This window comes from Carcharodon carcharias, chromosome 9 (assembly GCF_017639515.1).
Source record: "Carcharodon carcharias isolate sCarCar2 chromosome 9, sCarCar2.pri, whole genome shotgun sequence".
NCBI classification, from domain to species: Eukaryota; Metazoa; Chordata; class Chondrichthyes; order Lamniformes; family Lamnidae; genus Carcharodon; species Carcharodon carcharias.
The window spans coordinates 33,503,941-33,531,410 of NC_054475.1; the positions used below are offsets into that span (position 1 = coordinate 33,503,941).

The 27,470-nt window shown below is 44.3% G+C and overlaps 1 protein-coding gene across 4 annotated transcripts; it reads right to left on the reverse strand.

The window, feature by feature from the left end:
• Positions 1-27,470, reverse strand: smim29 (small integral membrane protein 29). 4 transcript variants are annotated; one of them, XM_041195829.1, is made up of 5 exons: positions 27,323-27,470; positions 7,404-7,728; positions 6,728-6,753; positions 4,418-4,523; positions 1-596 (listed from the first exon to the last, which is right to left on the reverse strand). In XM_041195829.1, the coding sequence occupies exons 2-5, from the start codon at positions 7,512-7,514 to the stop codon at positions 528-530; spliced, it is 312 nt and encodes a 103-aa protein (XP_041051763.1). In that variant the 5' UTR covers positions 7,515-7,728; positions 27,323-27,470; the 3' UTR covers positions 1-527. The 4 variants fall into 4 exon arrangements, with proteins under 4 accessions (XP_041051763.1, XP_041051764.1, XP_041051766.1 ...); XM_041195830.1 differs by lacking the exon at positions 27,323-27,470 and adding an exon at positions 27,019-27,170; XM_041195832.1 differs by lacking the exon at positions 27,323-27,470 and adding an exon at positions 26,863-26,935.

Sequence of the window (27,470 nt, forward strand, 5' to 3'; positions counted from 1 at the left end):
CATGACACAAAAACAAATTTTATATCACCTTCGGTATACAGAATCTGAGTAAGCTTCCCAAAACAAAACAATACCCAACACACCAAATAACCCACAAATCCTGCAGCCGGCGCTGGATACTCCATTGGCTAAAACACTCTCAATTCTATTGTAATTATACACTTAAATTAAAGTTTAAAACATAAAATCTTAAATGAAAAATAAATCTCTTTTAATGGTGTCATACATCGATGCACGATTACTGCAAATTTGCCAGAGAACAATAATGCCTCTTGTATGTATATGCAGCATGATCATACCACAGATGCCATCTCTAAGGCAAATAAAATAAGCATTGCTGCCCTGACATTTGCATAAATCATGCCATCCAAATATATAGTTCATTTGTATGTAAGAGGCCATCTGGCGATATGCAAGTTTTACCACTTTTAGAAACAGTAATTTGTAGCCATTCTTCTGTTAAACCACATGGACCAGCAATTGCCAGGTGTCTTTGAATATGTCAAGTCAAAACTGTAACTGAAAGATCAAGCCTTCATGCTCTTAGTGAAAAATGCCCTCCTATATTGTTGTGAGGTCCCCCAGGCTTGTATAACCTGTCAAGACAAAAGCATACAAATATTAGTTGCACTTTTCACACACAATTAGAACCTGTGGGTTAGAACAGAGACACAGTTTCTTTGAGCTGAGTCCTGGTCCATTTATAGGAATAATTGATTTTATCAGTTTAGCACTTACCTCACAACATGGGAAACAAAAGCAGAATCTCCCAGCTCAGTGTGCTGCTCAGTTATCCCGTGTCCTGCCAGTAGCACTCACACCCATCTACTCATCTCATTCAGTTCTACAATTATACAAATCAAATGTCCAAAAGAACCCAGGCCTGGATTTTGGGACATTTCCCAACTTCGCAATCCCAAGTGGTGGGGTTCTCTGGGAGTCAGGCCACCTCCCCCAGAACAAGTACGAAGGCAGCCAGATGCATAGCCTGCCTCTGTGCTCTGGCACAGTAGCCAAGATTTAAAAAGAAGCAAGGAAACAAAATACAGCCCTCCAAACCACCCCCTCACCCCCCCAACCACACCCATACCACCTCAACCCCCTCACTCACCCCCATGGCCCTCATACCCACATGCCAACCTATGCCCCTCTACCCCCTCCCCATGGCCCTTTATAGCCCCATGTGAACTTAGTGCCAAATCATGTCAACCTATGTCTCCCCACCCTTACCCTTACACCCACCATGTCAACGCAACCAGCATCCACCATGGGCAGGCCTCAGGACCAATGCTGAGTTACATAAAGTTCTAAGAGTTTATTGCAGACTTTATTTAAAAAAAAACATTCTTTGCATTTACATTCTTCAACTACATCCTTATTAAAAACAAACATTTCATTCAAGTGCTTAATCCTGTATAAAAACAAACATTGGAATTCATTGTCCCACTGAAAAGAGTCTATAACCACTTGGAGCTGTCAATCAAACTGTGAAATTGAAGGCACCCTACCGTGCTAATGGATGACTGTGAAATCAGACATGCAGCACTAATTTAGTAATGGTAGCTCTCAGGCTTATGTCAACAAAGTGGAATAGCAAACAATGAGTTTCTTTAAATGCTCCAGACATTTTTTCAAGATTTAAAAGGTCAGAGTTTTAAATGCCTTGAGGGCTTGACAGTTGCCTTTGACAGTTCAATTTGACCCTTTTGACACTTGCTTCTGACAGTTCATTTTGACACTTCTGACAGTGCTAATGAATTTGACAGTTAGTAAGTTTATGCACTAAATTTAACAATCCCAAGGGGCACCTAACCTCCCCCAAAGAGCACCTGACTTCCCTCAGAGGTGTCCCAGAACTATATGCAAAGGGATCCCTACCTCTCCAAAAGGGTATCCCATCTCTTCAAAGGACTCCACAGAGTTCAGGCTTGCTCTGACCAGGTCTAACCTGCGCACATCATGTTTAATACATTTGGGTCACCAAAATTAGAATGAGTGGAGGCAGCTGCTGTTTTATATAGGCAGTTCCCCCTGAAAAACGCACATGTGCAAATCCTGACTCAGACCCATTTCCGCCCCCACCGAAATGGTTGGTGCCATGTTCGGGGCGGTATTTCTGACTTTTGGCTTCTTCTGCCATTTTCTCAATGATGGAGAGACTCTCAATTGTAGCGAAAATCTAGGTCCCAATGTCAATTGAGCCTGGCCATGTTATGAGTTATTAATCTAATGTGAGGAGAGGGAATTGAGGGATGGAGGAGGAAAACAGAGGGAGGGAGGAAAGAGTAATAAAGGAAGGGAGGAAGCAAGAGAGGAGAAAAAGTTTGTGCGTTGTGTGTAAGAAAGAGATGGCATTTTCCATATAATTTATTCTAGCTATTTTTCACCATGAGCTATTGGTTGTCTTCTGCTCTTCCCCTCCACGGAACACCACCATCCCCCCAACCCCCACCCAAACACCAGCCCCAGTCAAATGTGCAAGCAGACAAACTGATTAGGCGTTTCCAAATTTTAAGTAATTGTATTTTGTGAAATACACATCAGTAAAAAGGATTACAAAATTTGCTCATCAGCTGAATAGCATATTTCAAATCAAATCAAAATACATTAACTAGTTCATCAATGGTATGGTGTGTTATGAATGTGAGGCTTTATAAGACAGCTACATTTTAAACTGTCTTCTTTAATTCAGGGTAAAATGGGGTAGTAGAGAATGGTATGTATTGGGCATGTAGAACTCCTCCTAATTCTGCTCAGGGATAAGCCTGTACAATCTGTTGCCACGGAGACATGGGGCCCAGTCAAGCCCTACTGAAAGCAAAATGCCAACTTTTAACATCTCGAGACAAAAGGCAGCTGGTGTTACTGCTGCCAAACTTACTGACTCAGAGACCCTGGACAAAGAGAGTCGCAGTGAGAGAGAGAGAGAGAGAGAGAGTGAGAGATAGGGAAACAGCAAGGGAAAAGGCTCTTCTCTGTTAGCCACAAGACAGGATCTGGTGGGAGCTCATTCTGGGTTGAAGTGATGGGACTGTAAGAAATCTAAGATCACTGGAAGATTCACCCTGGTGTAGTCTTGAAGCAAGATTCACTGGGGTGGGCCTTGCTGGTTGAAGTCAGTTCGGGGATTCTCAGAAGATTGAGGAAAATTACTTTTGATGGACATTGGATGTCACGACTCAGTGAAACGGAAGAAATGGTCCTGTTAGAAGCCGGTAGTAACTTGGGACTGGTTCGTAAAGACTACAATTCCTTGGAGAGTGTAGTGTGATGTATAAGTGCAGAAGGGGGGGTGGGGGGAGGGGTTTCAATCATGTAAGGAAGTTAAAGGGGGGAAATCTTTTCTGTAGTTTAGTGTATTAGTTGCCTACTAAGCAATGTTTAGTCAGTAAAAGTCTTAAATCGTGAAATCTCTTTTAAAAAGGTATCAGTCTCGACAGGGATTGTAACATTGTAACAGGTGACTCGCATGGTGATTTTGTCTGCTTTTTTTGGTCAGGAAAAGTGTCATTTGAGCTCAATGTGTCACTGAAAAAAGCCAATGTCAGACATTAACTCACTTCCTTTAACTTTATGAGGCACCTACTGGACTACCAGACTGACATCCCACAGACCACTACTTTCAGAGTGTAAGGAATTAGAGGGAAAAAAATGAATGAGAGTGATCTCTTCTTCCCCTAGCAATTGGGAACATCAGAACGTGCAGAATTCAGGAAAGATATACACACCCACAGTTACCTGTCTCAGCTCTTAGGCACCAAACAATTATATCTGTCAGGCTAAATATTAAACAGTGAACATCAAGTTTAAAGTGCCAAAATTTATTGGGAATTAAGCATTCTACTTAGTTTGTTTTCCTTAAAATGTATTACACTTTAAACAGACTATTCATTGATCAAAAGGTAAAGTTCTCTTCAAAACAAAAACCAAAAGCTTTTTTCCCAATGCAGTGAAAAACAGACTGACCCCAAAACACTGAATGCGCCTTCCCCGTGAGACAGCTTCCGTGCAATTATAATATGTCTTGTATTTGTGGTCTGGAATATATTGCACAACAGAGTGATGGAAACAGATTAAACTGTATCTTTCAAAATGTCTGGATATATATTTCAAATGGAAACTCTGCAGGGCCATGTGGAAACACAGCAAATTAGATTGCTCTTTAAAAGAGCTGGCATGTACATGATGAACTGAATGGCCTCCTGTGCTGTATGATTCTATTCTACTAGCAGCCAGATTGAAATAAGCTGACTGGGGAACAAACCTGGGACCTTCCTTCAGCGTGGCTCAGCTACCTAATGAACCTTTAAATGGATTATTGTACAGTACATTGGTGCAAATTCAATGGTTTTCAAAAATATAAAGCCAGAACAAAAGTGAAATAACCAATTTTCCTCACACACGACTCTGTTCTTACCTTTGGCTCATCACTGTCCAGGAGAAGCTCTTCCTCAGCTTCATTCATCTCCTCAGCAGGGTCATAGGTATAAACAGGCAGTAACTGATGTCGCAGCTTGTCCAACCTCGGAAAAAGGCAGGAAGTAAAGAATCCATAGTCAAACACAGAGTGGCTTTGCTGCTATAATAAATAATGACTTTTCTGCTACTGTGTTGGTAACAAATTCTTAAGAAAAAGCAATAAGTAACAATAGATGTATTCTTACTTATCCAGTCAAATACAAGAAAAGTCAAAACTATAATGTTGAAAATCCAATTTTTTTAAAAAGGTGCAAATTCACATGGCAGCTTAGCTGCTAAACACTTTGTACAATATGGAAATGAGTCACACATACTAAAAAAGAGCCAGGTTCAATCTTCAGTTTGTGCCGAGTTAGCTGGTTATAATGATAGGCTGTTACAATTGTGATCCTTCAAATGAGGAGAGAGAAGAAAAAAAATCCAGCTAGAAGTTCCCATCTCTAAGCACCACCCAGTGACAGTTGCTGGATGAATACTTGTGCAGGGAGGACCATGATCAGTTATGTTTCTCCATGACAGCTTCTTTTTATTTTTCCCACTATAAAAACGTCTGGGCCATTTTACTATGTTAAACGTCCTACATTATTGCAAGATGTTGTTGCATCCCTCCCTCTCACACAGTGACAATGCAACATGCTGGCACTCAACTCACCCTGCTCACACATCAAGGTCACTTGGATGCATTGTCAGAGACTGACCAGCATACTGTCTTCCAATAAGTATTTGAGGCATTCAAGAGGGCATTAGATGATTATTTGAATAGAAACAAGGTGCAGGGGTACGGGGAAAAGGCAGGGCAATGGCACTAGGTCATAATGCTCACTGGAGAGCTGACACGATGGGCCAAATGGCCTCCTTCTGTGCTGTTGGGATTCTGTGGAACTTGATGCAGTGTCCTCAGGAGAGGTAGAGAGAAGATATTTGGAGAGAAGGAAAGTATTACATTGGTGTAGATAAAGATTACATTGGGCTTACACATGTATTTGTCTCACTAAATGAAATGTAACCAATGTTCTCTTCCCATTCCATTTGCTGGAGAATATAATGTGTTCTGCAATATAAATGCAGTGATATGACTAATATTTTTACAATGGGATCATCTATGATAGTATAATAAAATGGGTACAACTATATGTAGGCTTATCCCTCTCCCATTAATCAATTAGTTTGCAAAAATATCCTGGTAGGAAACTAAAAATTAGTGCCACATGACTTAAATATTAACAGCTGCTTTATTTAATTTTCTCAATGAACAGTCAACATTAGTAAGCTTGTACATTTTTTTCCTCCCTGGGAACAACATAGTACAAATGTATGTTATTGTCTATAGCTGAATCACAAGGTCATTCAATTTAATTAGACTAAGTCACTTGATCTGCAACATCTCAGCTGCAGTTCTTTCAATAGCGAGAAACTATTTCTGCCGGTTGCAGAGTCTAAGATTAGGGGACACAGCCTGACGTTAGAGCCTTAGCATTCAGGAGTGAAGAAACACATTTACATTCAATGTGTGGTAGAAGTTTGAAACTCTTTTGCAAAAGGTACTCAATGGTAATTTTGTTAATTTTAAATCTGAGATTGATGGAATTTTGATAATCAAAGATATTAAGAAATATGGGGCAAAGACGAATTTATGGAGTTAGGTTGCAATTGATGGGTTAAATAGCCTACTTCTGTTCCTACCTTAAAACCGTGGTCATTGCCATTTTTCATTTAGTATTTCTTTCCCTACACTTCCTCTCACCTTTTACAATATTTCCCCTTCTCTCCTGAAGGTGCTGATCCTATTAAGCAGAATTCCATATATGTCAGCCCCCTTAGGATAACATTCATTATAAACTCTGATCAAAACAATACTGAAAATGAAGCTTGAGGTGTATATTAAAGTCCTCTGATTCCCAGAATAATACACTTTACAATACATACGGCATTACTGTACTTAGTATGTTCACTGGCTAACAAATGGAAATTGGCCTCAAAACAGACAACAACTCTGTCTTCAAGTGGCAAGCTGAGTTATAATTATGTTTATTCATCTGTGCGTTATTATGTTTTATATTTCTTGGAAACATCCTATTTATGAAGTATTTATAAACTGTTACATCCCTTTGAACTACATCAAGATATATATAAAAAAATCACATACATTTACTAGATATGGAAGTAAAATAAATCAATGAGCCAACCAAATTTAGATGCAGAACAGAAATGCTGTGCTGTTTAGTTACACAAGATTGGTATCAATTACCTGCGTCTCTTCCGAATATACATCACCTGATTAAACAAAAAACAAAAGTGATTCAGTAAAAACAGGGTTTGATATATTTTTTAAAATTTGTCTAATAAATATATGCAACAGTGCATGAAAGGTAATGTATAAACAATCACAGATACGAGGAAGTCTGCTACATGCATAGTTTCAGAATAAATACTGCCATTCCACTGTTGCTAATCATATTCCTTAGCACTGAGCTAAAAGACTGAGATGAGGCAGGTGGAATGGCAGGAGACTAGTACATGCTAGTTGGGCCAAATAGCCTGGTTCACTGTCTGTCTGATTTTTCATAATTATATACGTTTATAACTCCTTTTTATTTCCAAGCAAAGTTTAATATCCACAACACTCAATCCTCAAATAGCAATTATACTAGAATATCCTCAATAATCTGCTGAGGTATATGAAGAATCTGTTATAGCCAAGAGAAAAGTAGAAAATTCCATAAATCCTTCAAAATCCAAGGGCTTTTGAGCAACAGTCCAGGATGTTATATTTACCAATATTGACTGAACCATTCAACATCTAGTATAACAGTATTATATTTTTTGTCATACTTTCAAGATGTTTCACACATTGTGGTACAAACTCAGAAGTCTCTTAAAGTCAAAACTATAGTGTAATTGTGCAAATAATAAATGTGCTTTACCATAGCAACTGTGAATCCAACTAACGTCAGAAGAAAGAAAGGCACTAGAACAAATCCCGCAACTGCATTGCTTTTGTCAACAGGAGGCACGGTCGTTGAAGAGTTATTCATTGCCAAATGTATCTTGCACTAGAATAATGTTCATCTGCAGTAGAATCATACGTTTTCATTCACAAGATTTTTGAGAACGGAGAACTCAGTCTTACTGGGATGGTGGATCTTTTGGTTTCACTGAGATGATGCATCAAAACCCACAGGTAAGTCATTCTAGTTGGTCTTCATTTCTCCATTTATAGCCATTCTTGGAAGTTTCAAACCTGTGTGTCTAAAATAAAGGACAAAACAGTTAAAAATAAAAGACAAATTAAAGGTTCCAGTCAACATCCATAAGGGAATGACACATTGTTTGTAACACAGCAGTTTAGAACCTAGTGTAACAGGATTCACTATGTTGTAGCAAAGGTATTTCAAAGTGAAACATTAATAAACTCCAGTTACAAATTCATCCCCTGTAATAGGTGAATATTTAGATCCAGTATTTGCGACATCAAGTAATGTGGATGTATTTTAAAAATCTAGAAGAGAAGGGACAAAATATATAAAAATACATTTAGTTACTCTAACGCTTAACAAGCTGGTGCACAATGTCAACAACGACTATATGTTTATATAGTGTAATTGATAGTGTGTAAGCTGTCCTTGGTGCATATAGAAAATGCGCACTGAACCAAGAGAGATTGAGGAGGGATGATCAGCTAGTATGGGGCCAGGAAAAGGGTTTGTTGGTTAGGAGTTGAGTGGGAAGTAGATGGAGAGAGCTGGAGTGGAGCCTCAAAACGTGATGAGCTTGAAGAAGGCAGAGGGGATAGGGGAAAGACTTGTAAAGACATGTGATTCAGGGCTAGAGTGCATGAGAGACTAGGATGCTGGGACTTAGAAACACAGGGAAGGAGGACAGGAGAGGCAGCTATATGGATTTAATCTTGATGATGGAGAAATTCATAAACTCATTGCACTTGATGATTCAAGTGTTTGTGCAGAGGAGGAGGGAGTTTAACGAGATGGACAAATAGCCTGAGGGTTATCCTCGCCATCCAGGTTAACTCTGGAAAAGTGTGTAATTTTGGCTGAGGTCAGAGATAGTGCCTGACACGTTCAAGCCAAACCTGATGATGCATGGCTTGGCCAGTTGTGTACTAGGTATGCTTGAGTTTATATCCGTGAGATTTGAACGAGCAAAGGTGAGAGCTATGTTAGTGGAAAACAGTGGTGGAAAACAGTGAAATATTTGCTAGCAGCAAAAACAAAAATAGGAGGTGACGACACATTTAAGTAGAACAACCATGCTAGAGAAGTCATTTTGTGTGGAGGGCTAGAAACAGGAAATAGATTGAGGTTGTAAGGATCCTAGGGTGAGTTTTTTTCTCATGACTGGAGGCCAAAACTCTTCAACCATTCTCCAATTCCTTAACTGCAGCAGAACAGAATCCTCATAAACCTCATCTCCTGACCCACCAAAGTATCAGATCAGGGTTAGTTAATTTTAATAATTCCAGTGAGGTGGGAGCGGTAAGAGCGGCGAGGAAGATAAAACATGGAAAGGCATGTGCCAATATTGCCGATCGGTCCCTTTTTTTTGTATGTCGGCTGTAGCTCAGTTGATAGCACTCTCACCTCTGATTCACAAGATTCTGGGTTCAAGTCCCACTACAGGGCTTGAGCACAAAATCAAGGCTGACACTCCAGTGCAGTACTGAGGGAGCACTGCACCGTCTGAGGTGCTGTTTTTCAGATGAGATGTTCAACTATGGCCCCATCTGCCTGCTCAGGCAGATGTAAAAGATCCAATGGCACTATTTCGAAGATGAGCAAGGAAGTTCTCCCTGGTGTTCTAGCCGATATTTATCCCTCACTCAACATTACGAAAAAACATCACCTGATTATTATCACACTGTTGAGCGCATATTGATTGCCAGGTTTCCTACATTACAGCAGTGATGATAGTTTAAAAAGCACTTCATTGGCTGTAAAGCATTTTGAGATCTCCAGTAGTTGAGAAAAGCACTACATAAATGTAAGCCTTAATTCTTTCTTTATAAAACAATCAACTTCATGCATGGCACCTGCATACCTGGAGCATTTGGGGCAAAAAAACCAGATCCCCATATGGAATTCATTGGGCTGGATTTTCTGTTCGGCAGGCAGGCGCAGCTGAACTAATCGCGGGCCGTGCCACCATTTTGCGAGGGCGAGCCAATTAAGGCCCACACAGTGCATGTTACACTCCTGTGGAGAGCAGGACTTTTAAAATTGCGGTGGGTGTGTACAGACCGCCAGTTCCAATGGGGTGCCGACAGTCTGTATAAAAAATGGCCAGGCAGCCTCCTTTAAGCTGATCATCATGGCCAGCTCCAGGGGGTCTGCACAGCAGGCTCTGGTAGAGGGAAGGTCAGAGAAGGAGGGCAGGCTGCAGGGTAGTGGTGGTGGGGGGGGGGGGGGGGTGGCAATGTGCCCCTTGCTTCTCTGATGACTGCCTTGCTGACCTTGTTGAGGAGGTGGCAACACATTGAGAGGTCCTGTTTCCCCAGGTTGGGAGGAAGAGGGACCCCCATGTGACGAAGCAGGCCTGGCAGGAGGTGGCGGAGGTGGTCAGCTCCAGGGATGTTGTGTGGTGAACATGGATCCAGTGCCACAAGTGCTTCAATGATTTGTTGCACTCTGGAAGGGTGAGTACCATGTTGGCCTTGGCCATTTAACCCAGCAGGTAGCCTTAGCCTTTGAGCCCCCCAACCCCCCATCTTAGTGTCTTTACTACATTGGGCATTTGGCGCACGCTGGGTGGGCAAACAGATAGTGACCATGTTTACATCAGCCTTAGTGGTTGAGAAGATGGGTTCTCCCCACACCATGTGTTGGTCTTTGTCGCACTTGAGTAGTTTGGGGGCAACCTGCAGGAGTTCTGAGTATACTCAGAACTCCTGCACATGTCTTATTGACGGTGATGAGATGGTGAAAGGGAAGCCTCAAGGTGTTGTGGCCAAGAGCCATCTGGTGACCTCAGCCGCACCTAGTTGTGCCTCCTTGCCATGGGCGCTAAGACCCGTGTGTTATTCGAAGTGATGGACGCCGAATGTGTCCAAGGTGGCCATTGGGGGAGGGGGTTGGGAGCATCCATACTATCTTTTGGTGATCGATCACCAGTAGTGTGAACAGGAAACGCTGGAGGCCTCAGATGGGCCACTGTGGTTGGGGTGCGGCGTGCGCGTGCAGAGTACATGAGTGATCAGCCCCAATAAATGGTGTTCTCTGTTCTGCAGGAGGGAAACGCGCACAACATCCATGAGCATTCGCGCACTGTTGTTGGCCAGCCCATGCTTCACATCCTCACCTGATCTGAGGAACAGGCTGTGGAGTTGGAAAGGCGCCATGCAGCCAGGTCGGCAGGTGTTGGTGAGGCAGGGGTGCAGCAGCCAGGTATTTGAGGCTCACAGTCCCATCCACTCTGTCTTCCCACCATCCAAAGCGCTGATGATTGCTGTAATCGTTAATGCAGCAACACTGCTTATTCACAGGCTGATACAGTCAGACGTGTGGGTCATAAACAAAGGTCCTTCGGCCCTTTGAGGATGCATGTCTCTAGCACCTTCCAAAGTCACCTTATCCCATTTGTGACCACTATCCCCATGGCCTAACATGCCATGGCATCGCTGCTGCACATCCAAAGACTTATTGCATCTTAGGAGGGTTTGTACCTCCACCACCCTTTCAGCCAGTGCGTCCCACATTACTCTGTCCAAAAGGTCCTCAGCACTTCACTTGTCAACCTCATGGCACTCAACTTAAATAAATGCCACCACGTTAGTCATCCCTGCACCAAGGGGAAATGTTGCCTTCTGCCCACCTGTTCTTTGCCCCTCATAACAGTAGGAAGGTTAATAATGTGACCTGTCAATCTCCTGTGCTCCACGGAAAATGTCGCAAGTGTTTGCAATGTTTCCTCATAACTCCAACTCTCCAGGCCAGCATGCATCCAGGTCAGGAACCTCTGCACTCTCCCCACTTCAATGCCATCCCTCCCATGAAGCGCAGGTCACAACTGAACACATAAGTGTAGATGTGGCCTCGACAGCATATTCTGCACTTGCAACATGACCTCCCTTTTCCTACATTCTATTCCTCGGCTAATAAAGGCAAGTCTGGTTTTTACCTTGTTAAACGCCTTATGTTCCTGTTTTGCTACCTTAACGGGCCTGCCCTGCAAGGTCCCTGTAATCGTCCTTACTTTCCACGGTCCTACCATTTCTCCTGTATTCCCATACCTTGTTTGTCTTGCCCAAGTGCATAACCTCACACTTATCCACATAACATTCCATGTGGCATTCCTTAGGCCATCTGACCCACCTCTCTATATGCAAATGTAACGTTTGGGCCTCCTCTTGACTATTTACCACCCCACCAATGTTCGTTTCCTTAGGTTCTTGAAGGTTGAGCACATTATGAGGCTGGGGGGAAAGGGATGAATTGCGTTACTGACTGAACGCTAACTGATCCACTGACCTAGTTGTTAATTTCAGCATAGCCACCGCATGGCCACCAGGAGGACGTCCAGAGTCCCCCTTCCACACTTGAGGGGCATCAATTGGTACGAGCTTCACATCATTTCAGTGAGCCAGGCACCAGCGCAGCGACTACCACATCGGTGGGGAATGTAACATTGGCTAGTGTCCTGGGGCACAGTGGAGAGGGCACTTCACAATTGCTGGAGGAGATGGCACAGACAGAGAGTACCGATGGCGCCAGCAGCTGGAAGTCTGCAGGGGACCAGGCACATCCTGAGTTGGGCAATGATGTGCCTCTGGAGATGTCCGCCATGCAGCAGCTGCAGGGCAAGCGGCAGGGTGCGCGGGAGCATCCGGCAGTGTTGCAGGAGAGTATGCTTCACTTAGTCTCTGGGGTGGAGGAATCCACTCAGAGTGTCAGTGATGGCTTGAACCTCATGTCAGTGCGTCAGGCTTCCTCCATTGAGAGATTGGCGACTCTCATGGAGAGAAGCTTCCAACGGATTGATCAGCTTCTGATTGGGTTACACTCTGACCTGCAAGCCCTCACAGTACTAATGGCCACAGGTGGTCATTCGCAATGTGGGAGATGTTCTGGGCACCAAGTGTCCCAGCTCGCTGCCCATCCATCTGCGGTAAGCAGGGAGGTCCAATGTGACCTCACAGTGCAGCAGCTGCCTATCGTCGCTGCAAGCTCCTCTCAGGGTGCTCGGGATGATGGCAGCAGCTTCTCCACCCCTCTGCCAGTGACTGTTGCATCCATTGAGGCTGCGACAACTGGGAGGTGCCATTTCTGGAACTGGCCACTCCCTCCCTGGAGGGGCCAGCACAGGCTCCATGGGCTAGAGGATGGCCTCCAAGGTCATCATGGCAAACAGGACAGCAGAGTCAGCAGGCTGTCTCACAAGCCACTCCGAGCGATGGGGCAGCACCAAGATGAGGCACCCGTAAACGTAAGCATTAGGCATGTTAGGCACTCCACGGGTTTCTCCACTGGTGCTTTTTTGTTGGCCCTAGATTAGGGAATTTATATTTATCAATGTAGGAGCAACGTTTTTTTTTGATTTTTGTGGCACCATCTGATGGATGGGAATAAAGTCCACATTGTTACTATGGCTGAGGGTGTCTCCTTTGTGCTGCATTTGTATGTTTCACAGACATATGAGTGTTTGAGCGGACATTGATGTTTCTGTACTAAGCCCTTAGTTGCAGCTGATGACGTGGAAGATGTAGCACCTAAGTGCTGCATATGGATGCGCCAGGCAATGCTGGTCCTGCTGCTCGACGTTTGTGGAGCTAGCTGAAGGTTCATTGGATTAAAGTCTCCCGGATGTCCCTGCCTCCTTTGTGTAGTTGCAAGTCAGCATGCAACCCTTCATCATTGCCCTGTGCTTCCTCATCCTCTGAATCACTGCTGGAGTCATCGTGTGCAGCCACATCCATTGCGTCAAGGTCTTCATCGTCCACTGCGTCTCCCCTTTCCAGCACAAGATTGTGCAGAGCGCAGCATGCAACCACTATCACCGAGACACGATCTGGGGGGTACTGCAATGTGCCTCCTGAGCGGTCCAGGCATCGGAAGCACATCTTGAGAAGACCAATGGCTCTCTCTACCACAGCCCTTGTGGTGCCCTGGCTCCTATTGTACCACTGCTCGGCCTCTGTTCTTGGATAGTGGAGAGGCGTCATTAGTCACCTTCTGAGGGGATAGCCCTTGTCACTCACCAGCCATCCATCAAGCTAAGCTGGAGCACTGAAGAGCCCTGGCACATAGGAGTGTCTGAGGATGTAGGCATCGTGGGAGCAGCCTGGGTACCTTGCCCAGACTTGCAGAATCTGCATCCTGTGATCATACACTATCTGCACGTTCATGGAGTGGAAGCCCATCCTGTTGACGAAGGCACCGGGCTCACCTACTGGCACCTTGATGGCCACATGTGTGCAGTCTATAGCACCTGGACACAGGGGAAGCCAGCAATGGCCGCGAAGCCTCTGGCTCGCTGTGCCTGACTTGCCTGGTCACAGCGGAAGTGAATGAAGGTCAATGCACGTCTGAACAGAGCATCCGTAACCTGCTTGACATTAGTGTGGACAGCTGATTGGGAGACACCGCAAAGATCACCCACCGAGCCCTGGAAGGAGCCAGAGGCATAGAAGTGGAGGGCAACTGTGACCTTCAGAGCCCCTGGCATGGGGTGTTCACCCACATAGTTAGGGGAGATCTCAGGACCAAACACCTGACAGACTTAGTTGACTGTCTCCCTTGACATTCGGAGCCTCCTTCGGCACTGCACCTCAGTCATGAGGTAACTGCTTTGCCACCTGCATACCCTGGCAGCAGGATAGTGGCATCTTCTGCGGCCCCTTCCACCTTGGACAACCTCTTGGCCCTGCACCCCTAGTGCCTGCGCCTATACTCCCAAAGTTGGCTCCCCTGGAGGCTGAATGTCCACTCCTGGCCTCCTCCTTATTCTAGCCCTCCCTTCCTCCTCAGAGGAGCTGCCTCCAGTGGACATGTCAGAACCCATACCTAGGCTAAATGGAGGCCTCTGGAAAGCTGCAGGCCCGATAAAAATTCCTGACTGCAGAGTGCTGAGCTGAAGCTTCAAAATACAGAGAAAATTGCTGGAATTCGTTCTGAACTGCTACAGATCACACAAGCAAGTTTAAAATACTTGCTGCAATAAATACTTCACATAAAACATTGACAACCCCACTGAGCCCACATATCCCACCCGCGGATGAGTTTTGTTTAAAAGTCACTTACCCGCCTGCCCATTGCGCCTGTGTGCCAAGCCGAAGATCGCACGGGCTCCTCAAAATCGGCATCAATTGCCAAATTAAGGGCCTTAACAAGCCCTTTAATTAATGGTGGGCGCATGTCGCACTTCATTGCGCGCCTGCCCAGCTAAATATCGCGATGGCACGTGGTGACGTCGGGATGCTCGCCCAATGTCACCGCGTGCCATTTTAAGCACTGACATGCACGTCACCCAGAAAATTCTGCCCATTAACTGGATGGCAGTAACTTTCTGGTGTCCAGGCCGTTGGGTGCTCAGGAGGCAGAAAACAGGAACGATGACATGGTATGATAGCTGTCACTGAGACCTCGCCTAATAATGCAAGATCAAAGTTGGAAGAGTTCTTAAAAATACCGGAAACAAAAAGCTGTCATCCTCTGGCCTCATCAGAATAAATCAAGTAAACAACCGCAAGCGCCAATCACTTGCCGGGGCCTTATGAATTTTGGCCAATGTCAAGGTCCAGAAGTAATTTGGGGTATTGAGGGGATGGCAGTCAGAAGGCTGTGAACTTGCAACTCTGCAAAATACTGATATTTTCCAACTTTTGGGGCCTTTTTGAGCAGCATCCACTTGTCGTTTTAACTACTACCGATTAGGCTGCTGAAGACCTGGAACTGCCTGTTGGAACTTTTGCATCTCAGATCCGACACAAGCCTCTGCATAGTTTTAAGCGGAAAAGTTACTTTCCTATAGAGATCCTACTTAATTTCCTTGCAAATGAAGGGGAGAATAAGGGATGTGGTAACAGGGCACTTAGAAAATCGTAATATAATTAAGCACGGTTAACGCAGATTTATGAAAGGAAAATTGTATTGACAAATCTGTTAGAGTTTTTTGAGGATCTAACTAATAGGTTGTATGAGGGGGAAATCAGTGGATGTCACACATTTGGATGTACAGAAAACCACACAAAAGCACATTACACAAAATTAGGGATGGAATTTTCTGTACCCACTGGCGTCGGGTATGTTTGGTGGCTTGAGCGGATAATGTGACGTGATCGGTTTCAAGACAGCGTGAAACCAGTTTGCGATCGCTCCGCTTAGCCTGTTGATGGCAGGCCGCCTTCCCCGCCATCAGATGTCAGGAACCTCGTTGTAACACATCTGCATACCCACTGGAATCGTTCCCCCACCCCACTGGATCGTCCGCCCATGTTAGTGGGAAAACACGCCAGTGTAGAACACATCTTGACAAGTGTGACGTGCAGAAGCCGACACTTACCCCCCCCAGGGCCTTTCTCACATCGCGGACATCCGATGAGCAGAAGATGCTGGATCCCGACAGCAATGACACACTGGAAGGGTTGGCGGGGGGGGGGAGGTACGCGAAGCAGGGTAAAGGTACACTGCGGGGGGGGGGGAAGGAACACGAAGTGGGGGCAAGGGATGCGAAGGGATGAAGGGGGGGAAGTGGTGCGGAATGGGGGGAAAGTGGTTGGGATGTGCAGGTGAACATGCACAGAAGGGGTTGGATAGGTCCATGTTTGCCTCCTGGGGAGCGAACTGAGGGTGGCCATGGTATGGAGGAAGGATGAAAATGACTGAGGGCAGAGAAAGGTGGTAGGGTGGGAGGGTGAGGTTCGATAGTGGTGATAGAAGGAATGGTGAGGGTAGTTGGCGGGGGCCGGAGGCAGACTTGGATTCTGGGGATGGGAAGGAGGTGGTCCGGGAGGTGAATGTGGATGGGGGTGGGATTTTTGGGAAGGAAGGGAACGTGCACATTCACCTGGACATCCTCAAAGGAAGAAGGTTGTGGCTGGTAGGTCACGGAGGGGTGGTGAAAGGTGATGCCAGGGGGGTCAGCTATAATGGGGGAAAGGAAATGGGGGGAGGGGAAAAGACAGGACATCGCACAACGAATGGAATCCAGACCATGCTTGCTAAATCAAAAGTGAAACTAGAGTCGTGATGGCACGCTCCTCAAATTGAGTGAGGGGATTAATGTGGGCCACTCCACCTCCAGTCTGATGTGAGCAGGCTTCTCCTGAATGAAAACAGATGGGGAGTATGAGCAGGACACATGGCACCTCATGGAATGTTTGTGTGGTGAGCGCAGCCATGGACATAGTGAGGACGCGGGTTCGCGAGGATATGAGCCTGATGGAGATGTGAGGGTGTGTGTGAGAGTTAATGGTGTTGTCCCTTGAGGTGTGAGATCCCTCGGATCTGTGATGGGTTTGTGAATGTGTGAGTTGAGATTCATGAGAAGAGCAAGTTACCCTGGCTGAACAGATGAGACCATTCATCCTCCTTCTGCATTGAGATAAAAGCAATAAACTGCGGATGCTGGAAATCCAAAACAAAAATAAAAATACCTGGAAAAACTCAGCAGGTCTGGCAGCATCAGCGGAGAGGAACACAGTTAACGTTTTGAGTCCATATGACTCTTCATCGGTACCTGCATGGGCCCCAGCTATGCCCGTCTCTTTATGGGGTGTGTGAAACATTCCTTGTTCCAGTCCCACTCTGGCCCCCTCCCACAACTCTTTCTCCGGTACATCGATGATTGCTTCGGTGCTGCTGCATGCTCTCGTCTGGACCTGGAAAAATTTATTAATTTTGCTTCCAATTTCCACCCCTCCATCATTTTCACATGGTCCATCTCTGACACTTCCCTTCCCTTCCTTGACCTCTCTGTCTCAATTTCTGGTGATAGACTGTCCACCAATATCCATTACAAGCCTACCAACTCCCACAGCTACCTCGACTACAGCTCCTCACACCCCACTTCCTGTAAGGACTCCATCCCGTTCTCTCAGTTCCTTTGCCTCCGTTGCATCTGTTCTGATGATGCCACTTTCAAAAATAGTTCCTCTGACATGTCTTCCTTCTTCCTTAACTGAGGTTTTCCACCGATGTTGGTTGGCAGGGCCCTCAACCGTGTCCGGCCCATCTCCTGCGCATCTGCCCTCACACCTTGCTCTCCCTCCCAGAAACATGATAGGGTCCCCATTGTCCTCACTTATCACCCCACCAGCCTCCGCATTCAAAGGATCATCCTCCCCCATTTCTGCCAACTCCAACATGATGCCACCACCAAACACATCTTCCCTTAACCTCCCCCCGGCGGCATTCCGCAGGGATCGTTCCCTCCGGGACACCCTGGTCCACTCCTCCATCACCCCCTACACCTCAACCCCCTCCCATGGCACCTTCCCATGCAACTGCAGAAGGTGCAACACCTGCCCCTTTACTTCGCCTCTCCTCACCGTCCAAGAACCCAAACACTCCTTTCAAGTGAAGCAGCACTTCATTTGCACTTCCCTCAATTTAGTCTACTGCATTCGTTGCTCCCAATACGGTTTCCTCTTCATTGGAGAGACCAAACGCAGACTAGGTGACTGCTTTGCAGAACACCTTCGGTCTGTCCACAAGCATTACCCAGACCTCCCTGTTGCTTGCCATTTCAACACTCCACCCTGCTCTCATGCCCACGTGTCCGTCCTTGGCTTGCTGCATTGTTCCAGTGAAGCTCAACGCAAACTGGAGGAACAGCACCTCATCTTCCGACTAGGCACTTTATAGCCTTCCGGACTGAATATTGAGTTCAACAACTTTAGATCATGAACTCTCTCCTCCATCCCCAACCCCTTTCTGATCCCCCTTTTTCCCCCCAATAATTTATATACATTTTTTTTCCCACCTATTTCCATTATTTTTAAATGTATTTCCATCCATTGTTTTATCTCTATCTTTTAGACTTTTTTGATTCCTTCCCTTCACCCCACCCCACCCCCACTAGGGCTATCTGTACCTTGCTTGTCCTGCTTTCTACCCTTAATTAGCACATTCCTTAGATACTATCACCACCTTCAATACCTCTTTGTCCTTTTGTCTATGACATCTTTTGCCTATCTCTGCCTATCACTGGCCCTCTACCCAGCTCTTTCCACATTGGGTGGCTGTCCTCTTTTGCAGGGCATTGGCGCTGACCTTCGCCTGCCATACTGGATTGGTGATGCCACTGCCCATCCTCCGGCCAGAGGACATCACAGCAGGCCTCCATGGTGTACAAATGGCAATCCAGTGACGTGTCATTAAACCTGGGGACTGCAGTCTTTTTGCCTTTCGTGGACATATTCCCTGCAATGGTCGTGGGCTGGAAGCACTAGATGTGTGCATATGGCTGGACTTTAATATGGTGCCCGGTGTGATGAAGCGGTGAGGTGATGGCGTGGCAGGTGAATGAGAACCCACCCACCATGGAAACAGTGTGTTTCCTGGGAATGCATAAATAATGCGGTGTGAAAACCTGCCATCGTGGCCGGCAGGTAAAACGTTGTTGTACCTGTCCACTACCGCACTGAGTGCAAATCAGGAACGATTCCACCCTAGCACTTCTGCTACTAGGGTAATACATGAGCATGGATTGGGGATTGGTTAATGGACAGAAAACAAAGAGTGGGGATAAGCAGGACATTGTCAAGTTGGCTGGCTGTAAGGCGTCACAAGGTTCAGTACTTGGGCCTCAGCTATTTACAATGTATATTAATGACTTGGATGAGGGACTGAGTGTAACGTATCCAAGTTTTACTGATGATACAAAGTTAGGTGGGAAAGTAAGCGATGAGCAGGGGGCAAAGAGGCTGCAGAGGATTAAATAGACAGGTTGGATTAGTGGTTCAAAGATGTGATGTAAAATGTGGCAATGTGCGAATTTATCCACTTTAGTAGGAAAAATAAAAAAGCAGAATATTTTTTGAATTGTGAGAGGTGGGAAATGTTTACATTCAGAAGGAGCTGGGTGTCCTTGTATGTGAATCACAGAAAGTTAACACGCAGGTACATCAAGCAATTAGGAAATTGAATGGTATGTTCGCTTTTGTTACACAGGGATTGGAATATAAGAATAAAAAAGTCTTATTACAATGGTGAGGGCACAACTGCAATACTATGTACAATTTTAGTCACCTTATCTAAGGAATGGCATTCTTGCCTTAGAGGGAGTGCAATGAAGGTTCACTAAGCTGGTTCCTCGGAAGAGGGAATTGTCCTACGAGGAGATATTGAGTAGACCAGGCCTATACTCCTTGGAGTTTAGAAGAAAGGTGAAAGGTGATCTAATTGAAATAATTAGAATTCTTAAGTGGCTTGACAGGGTAAATGCTGAGAAAATGTTTTCCCTGACTGGGGAATCTAGAACACAGGGTCACAGGCCAGCACTTTATGGCCCCACCACTGGTGGGCATCGTCGGGGGCAGGACAGGAAAATCTGGAGAGCTATTGACTTTAACGGCTCCCCAAATTTTGCCGTCTCACTCGTGATAATGCCTGCTGGTGTCAGGGCCAGAAAATCCCAGCCACAGTCTCAGAATAAGGGCTCGGCCATTTAGGCCTCAGATGAGGGAAATTTCTTCACTCAGAGTTGTGAATCTTTGGAATTCTCCACCCAACAGCTGTGGATACTCAGTTGTTGAGTATATTCAAGACAGGGGTCAACAGATTTCTGGGTACTAAGGGAATTAAGGAATATAAGGATAGGGGTGGGAAAATGAAGTTGAAGGAGAAGCTCAACCATGATTTAAATGTGTGGCGGAGCAGGCTCGAAGGGCCAAATGGCTTACCTATCTTCTCACAATGAATACACAAGCTACTTAAAATGTTTTCAATCTAGCACTATTTTGATATTTGGCTGCTGATCATGATGCTGTATGCACATATTTTGAATGTAATTAGAATGGCTTTTTTTCTACTTTATATCAACGAGGGTTTGTTCTCACAGTTCACTTGCAAGGGCCATTGAAAACTATCAAGTGGGAGTGTCTCCTGGCAACATAGTCTGAGATCCCCTTCAATTTTTACATCTACATGGGGATAGTGTACGTGAAGCTGTATGGCTCCCATTATTTCCTGCAACAAGTCACCAGACTGCGAACATATCACCTGACCACTTTGATTGAGGGTATTTGACAAGAGACTGTGTCATTTTAATAAGGATACTGAATTGCTTGACTAAAAGAACAAATACATACAATGTGAAAGCACACACAATGGTTACTTGCTAAATAAGTGGACCAGTGTTTTCTATATTTAAAAGTATGTGAAAACTGGCAACATTTAGTGCATAATTTTTGAATCACAGGAAAATACAGTTAAGTGAGCTTAGATTTCATTCAAAAAGCAGAATATTCCACAGGTTATCTGACCCTCCTAATATAATTACATAAACATTATCTCGATCAGCAGCCTGCCACTGAATCTTCACTTAGGTTTTGGAACACAATGTCAACCCAGAAAGCTACTAAGATCTGACCAACAACTTCAAAGATGCTGACACAGGCCCCAAAAATCTAACAACTGAAGAAGAGCTGCAACATATGGAAAAAGTAATAGGAAGCAATCCTGAAAAAAATAATTTGCATTTACAGAGTATCTTTAATTATCTTAGGACATCCAAAGGTTTTTGGAAGTATAGACACCATTGTAATGCAGATAAACATGGCAGCCAATGTGCCCTCAACAAGGTCCCACAAATAATAATGAGATAAATGACAAATACAATGAACATCATGCTACACAAATTGTTACTTGAAAAATAAATCTGTTTGAATGATGTCGGTTGAGGGATACATGTTGGTTAAGACAACAGGACAATTCCCCTGTTCTTCTTCGAATAGCATCATACAAATTGTTATTTCCATTTGGAAGGACAATTTGACATTAGTTTTGCGCCTCATCTGAAAGATGGCACCTCTGATAGTGCAGCACGCCCTCCGTACTGCACTGCAGTATCAGCCCAAACATACGCTCAAGTCTCTGGAGTGGAATTTAACCCGCAACGTTCTGATGCAGAGGTGAGTGCTATGGCTAACCAATTAAGCGTGATGTCCAAAACACTGTTGCCTTAAATTTATAAAAGTGTTGCTCACCTGTCATTGTTGACCCACATTGGCTCCATGTTCACAATGCCTCAGATTTAAAATCGTCATGTTTAAACCCATTTGCGGGTTCATTGTTCACTATGTCTGAAACTTCCTCCAGTCTTACAACCCTATCTTCTGAACTTTCTGTTCACCTGATATTTGCCTTTGCACTATCACTGGTAACTGTGCCTTCAGCTGTGTAGTCCCTGTGCTTAAAACCCATTTCTGATTAAGCTTCTGCTTATCCTTGCTAATATCTCCTTCTTTGGTTCACGGTCCACTTTTGTTTTTGATTATGTTTCTGTGAAACGCTTTGGGATGTTATTCTATGTTAAGATGCAAAATAAAGACAAGTTATTGTAATTGGTAAGACTTTAATAACCACATTGCACAGCATACTTATTGCCTCTGTCATCAATACCTTTTAGCAGTTTACTGGAACAAGCTACACAACTTCCTGAATTCTTGTCAAACAACATTGCTCAAATTTCATTAAACCGTAGGGAGATTTCCTAAGAAATGGCCTTCTGTTAAGTAGTACTTTAAGAACAGAAATGAATAAAAGAAAATTATGTTTTTTTAAAATCAAATTTACAATCAGAAACGGGGCTTGCTATTGATAGCAAGCACATATCTTCTCCACATGAATCACTTAGAATCTGTAATGGTGGTGCATGGCTTTTTGCATAATGGATAGTCTTTACAATAGTAAACACAAAGACCTGGATTTTGTGGTCAATGGTGAAAAAGCAGCATTGGCTGTTCATAAAAACAAGAACTAGGAGCAGGAGTAGGCAATTCAGTCCCTCGAGCCTGTCCCGCCATTCAATACGATCATGGCTGATCTAATTTCGGCCTCAACTCCAATTTCCCGCCCTCGCCCCATAACCTTTCAACCCGGTACTAATTAAAAATCTATTTCCTCCTTAAATTTATTCAGCGTCCCGGTATCCACTGCACTCTGAGGTAGTGAATTCCACAGATACACGACCCTTTGAGAAAAGTAATTCCTCTTCATCTACGATTTAAATCTACCACCCCTTAGACTAAAACTATGGCCTCTCATTCTAGAATGTCCCACAAGGGGAAACATCCCGTCTACGTCTACTTTGTCTATCCCCTTTAGCATCTTATATACCTCAATTAGATCTCCTCTCATCCTTCTAAACTTTAGCGAGTATAGGCCAAACGGCTCAATCTCTCCTCATAAGACAAGCCCTGCATCTCTGGAATCAATCTAGTGAACCTCCTCTGAACCACCTCCAATGCAACTATATCCTTCCTCAAGTAAGGGGACCAAAACTGTGCACAGTACTCCAGGTGTGGTCTCACCAATGCCTTGTACAGTTGCAACAACACTTCCCTATTTTTATACTCTATTCCTTTAGCAATAAGTGCCAAAATCCCATTTGCCTTCCTTATTACCTGCTGTACTTGCATACTAGCTTTCAGTGATTCATGCACGAGGACACCCAGGTCCCACTGCACTGAAGCATTCTGAAGGTTTCTCTCCATTTAAATAATAAGTCGCCTTTTTATTCTTCTGACCAAAATGGATAACCTCACACTTATCCAAGTTAAACTCCATCTGCCAAATTTTGGCCCATTCACTTAACCTGTCCATATCCATTTGTAAATTTCTTATTTCTTTATTGCAACTTACTTTCCCATGACATTTGGTGTCATCTACAAGGTTAGCTATAGTACCTTCTATCTCTGAATCCAAGTCATTAATATAGATTGTAAATAGTTGGGGCCCAAGGACCAAACCCTGTGGCACCCCACTAGTTACAGCTTGTCATCAGAAAAAGACCCATTTATCCTGACTGTCTGCTTTCTGTTGGTTTGCCAATCCTCTATTCAAGCAAATATTAGCCCTAACTCCGTGTGATCTTACCTTGTGTATTAATAGTTTGTGCGGCACCTTATCAAAGGCCTTCTGGAAGTCCAGATATACTACATCTACAGGATCCCCATTATCCACTTTGCTTGTCACATCTTCAAGGAACTCTAACAAATTAGTCAAACACAATTTGCTCTTCATAAAACCATGTTGACTCCGATGGATTGCATTTTGACTTTCCAAATGCCCCATTACTGCTTCCTTAATAATGGATTCCAACAATTTCCAACGACAGACGTTAAACTAACTGGTCTATAGTTTCCTACTTTCTGCCTCCCCTCCTTCTTGAATAAGGGCGTTACATTAGCATTTTTCCAATCCACTGGAACCTTTCCAGAATCCAGGGAATTCTGAAATATTATAACCAATGCATTCACTATCTCCGCTGCCACTTCCTTTAAGACCTGATGTAGGCCATCAGGTCCTGGGGACTTGTCACTGTTTAATCCCAATAGTTTGCTCAGTACTTTTTCTCTAGTGATGGTGATTGTTTGAAGTTCTTCCTTCTCTATACCATCTGCACTACCTGCTACTATTGGGGTGGTACTCGTGTCCTCCACCGTGAAAACTGAGGCAAAATAATGATTAAGCATCTCTGCCATTTCTGTGTTCCCCACTATTAACACCCCAGTCTCATTCTCCAAGGGACCAACATTCACTTTAGCTACTCTCTTTCCTTTTATGTACTTGAAGAAGCTTTTGCTATCCGTTTTTACTTTTTGCACTAGTTTTCTTTCATAATTTACCTTTGCTCTTTTTATTATTTTTTTTGTAATCCTTTGTTGATCTTTAAAAGTTTCCCAATCTTCCAGCCTGCCACTGACTTTTGCAATTTGGTATGCCTTAGTTTTTGCCTTTATGTTATCTTTTACTTCCTTGCTTAGCCATGGATGCTTTTTCCCCCCTTACCATCTTTCTTCCTCTTTTGAATACATTTTACTTGGAAGGAATTGAATATCTCCTTAAATATCTGCCACTGTTCATCAACTGTCTTACCTTGTAGTCTTCCTGCCTACTCCACTAGGGCCAAATCTGCCCTCCTGCCTATGTAGTAACCTTTGTTTAACTCCAGAACGCTAGTGTGGGGCTCAAATTTCACGCTCTCAAACTGAACTTGAAATTCTAGCATGCTATGATCACTCTTCCCTAGAGGATCCTTTACTATGAGATCATTAATTAATCCCATCTCATTACATGAAACCAAATCCAGAATAGACTGCTCCTTGGTTGGTTTCACAACATATTGCTCCAAGAAACAATCTCTAATACACTCTATGAACTCTCCATCGAGGCTACCCTTCCCAGTTTGATTTGTCCAGTCTATATGCATATTAAAATCACCCATGATTATTGCCATGCCTTTCTTACATGCTCTCAGTATTTCCTGGTTTATATTGTGACCTACTGCTGAACTACTGTTTGGGGACCTGTAGATTACTCCCGCCAGGGACGTCCTTCCCTTGCTATTTCTTATTTCTACCCAGACTGACTCTACGTCTTGCTCTCCAGTGCCTATATCGTTCCTCACTATAGCACTGATCTCTTCCTTTACTAACGAAGCTACAGCATCTCCTTTTCCTTCCTGCCTATCCTTCCAAAACACTGAGTACCCTTGGATATTCAACTCCCAAACCTGTTCTCCCTGTAACCACGTCTCAGTAATTGCCACCAAATCATACCTATTTATCTCTATTTGCGCAGTTAACTCAGTTTTATTTCGAATGCGCTTTCCGATACAAAGCCTTTAAGTTTGCCCTATTGTCAATTTTCCCTACTCTTATATGATTCTTTGGTGCAATATGGCATTTACACACTCTGTCCCTTTCTTTCAATGAGATCACCTAATATTCTGCTAAACTCCAGAGAATATAGGTGCATAGATAGAAAGAGGGATGCGGCCCTGCAGTCAGAATTTAGGTAGATGGGTAGAAAGTTAGCAAGCAGGGCCTCAAATATTGTAATCTTCAGCTTACTCCCAGTGCCACACGTGACTACAGATATAGGAGGATAAGACAGATTAATGTGTGGCTGGAAAGATGGTGCAGGAGGGAAGGATTTAGATTCATGGGACATTGGGATTGGCTCTGGGGGAGAAGGGATTTGAACAAACCGATGGGTTGCACCTGAACAGGGCTGGGTCTGAGTTCCTTGCTGGGTTAGACCCCAGCTAGAGTATTGAGTACAGTTCTGGATGCCACATTTTAGGAAGGATGTGAAGGCATTGAATAAAATGCATAACAGGTTTAAGAGAATTTTTTCCAGGGATGAGAAACTTCAGTTACGAAGATAGATTGGACTCTTTTCCTTGGAGAAAACAGACTTGAGAGGAAATTTGATAGCACAATTCAAAATAATGAGGGGTCTGGGCAGTAGATAGTGAGAAACTGTTCCCACTCATGAAAGGATCAAGAACGAGGGGGCACAGATTTAAAATAATTGGCAAAGGAAGCAAAAGCCATATGAGAAAAACTTTTTCACGCAGTAAGTGGTTAGCGTTTGGAATGCACTGCCTGGAAATGTGATGGAGGCAGGTTCAATCGAGGCATTCAAGGGGGAATTAGATGATCATTTGAAAGGAAGAACGTGCAGGGTTACAGGGAGAAGACAGGAGAATGGCACTGGGTGAAAAGCTCATTTGGAGAGCTGGTGCAGACACGATAGGCCGAATGGCCTCCTTCTGTGCTGTAACGATTCTGTGAAAATTCTGTGATACTACTCAAATCTCCTTACGGAACTCTCTCATCTCAGGAATCAATTAAATAGTAAATATTGACATCACATGGTCTCAACTGGAATACTCTGCAATTTCTTCAATGTTGGCCATGAGAAAAGATCAACAAAGAATTCACAAATCCCTCAAAAAATCTCACTTCAATCTTTCTTGCGCTCCACAAGTCTAATCATATATATAGACACCAACTTAGCATCTATACGGATGCGTGATGCCATTCAGATTTACCTGAATGATCATCACAAAGTCATATGCCTCTTGGAAACTCTGCCATACAAGTATGAAATTAAAGATGCCATAGTTTAGGAGAACAGAACTGGTAGTTATGAAATTAGCTGATTAAAAGAGCAATAACAGCTATGGTACTGCTCCTACATTTGTAAATACTCAGAACACTTACCTACCAGGTACTCATCATGGTACAATTCTTCATCATGTTCCTTCCATTTACATTCTTGAAAAAAATCAGTAAACGTTCCCTAGTTCTTTACAGAGCTCCATGGAGATCATATAAAACAACTCAGCAACTAAGCGGCAGTGGCTCCTCCGCATGATCTCAAGGTAGATCCTACAAGCATTATTGACGATCTAACTTACATGACAATAAGTCCTGTAAACCTGCATTCCTTCCAGGTACAATTTTCTGCCTTAATTTTCCTGGTAGGAGACCCAACACACATCAGGATGTTCTTTCTATTTTGATCCATTAAGATTGTTTGGGTTTCTGATAAAATGAAGCCCTGAAATAATCACCGGATGCATTGAGAGACACCAGGAGCGAGAGAGGAGTTGGTCCTGGCAAACGCTGCAGCAGAGGCTGCTCGGGGCCCCACTAGACTGCAGTCAGATCGCTTAGTGCAACAGGTTAGCGCCGTTTCAGCGTTTTCCTTTACGGTGTACAGCCGGCTCTCAATACCAGGAAGTCAGTGCACCTTCAGCGAGATTACACATCAACACCAGGACACTGCATTTCACAAACCCTTGCAAGTCAAGCAGCCCATCCCCTTCACCCATCTCCTCGGCAGTTTATACATCGCACCCATCCCAACCCTCTCACCTCCACTCTGATCGTCCCTGCTTCACAGCGGAAACAAAATCCCCCTCCACAGCCTTTCAACTGATTGACAGACAATCCGCTCACTGAGACACTGGGCACGGAGGCGACTTGTCCGCCAATCGGAAAAATCAAAGGCGGTGCTACTAAG

Bases quoted from the DNA above. Each gene is read 5' to 3' on its own strand.
- smim29 (XM_041195829.1), bottom strand. From the start codon at position 7,514: ATGAATAACTCTTCAACGACCGTGCCTCCTGTTGACAAAAGCAATGCA. The intron at 4,524-6,727 runs GTAATTGATACC...CCTTTTTCCGAG, and splicing joins TATATTCGGAAGAGACGCAG to GTTGGACAAGCTGCGACATC. The intron at 597-4,417 runs GTAAGAACAGAG...TTGTCTTGACAG, and splicing joins TGGACAGTGATGAGCCAAAG to GTTATACAAGCCTGGGGGAC.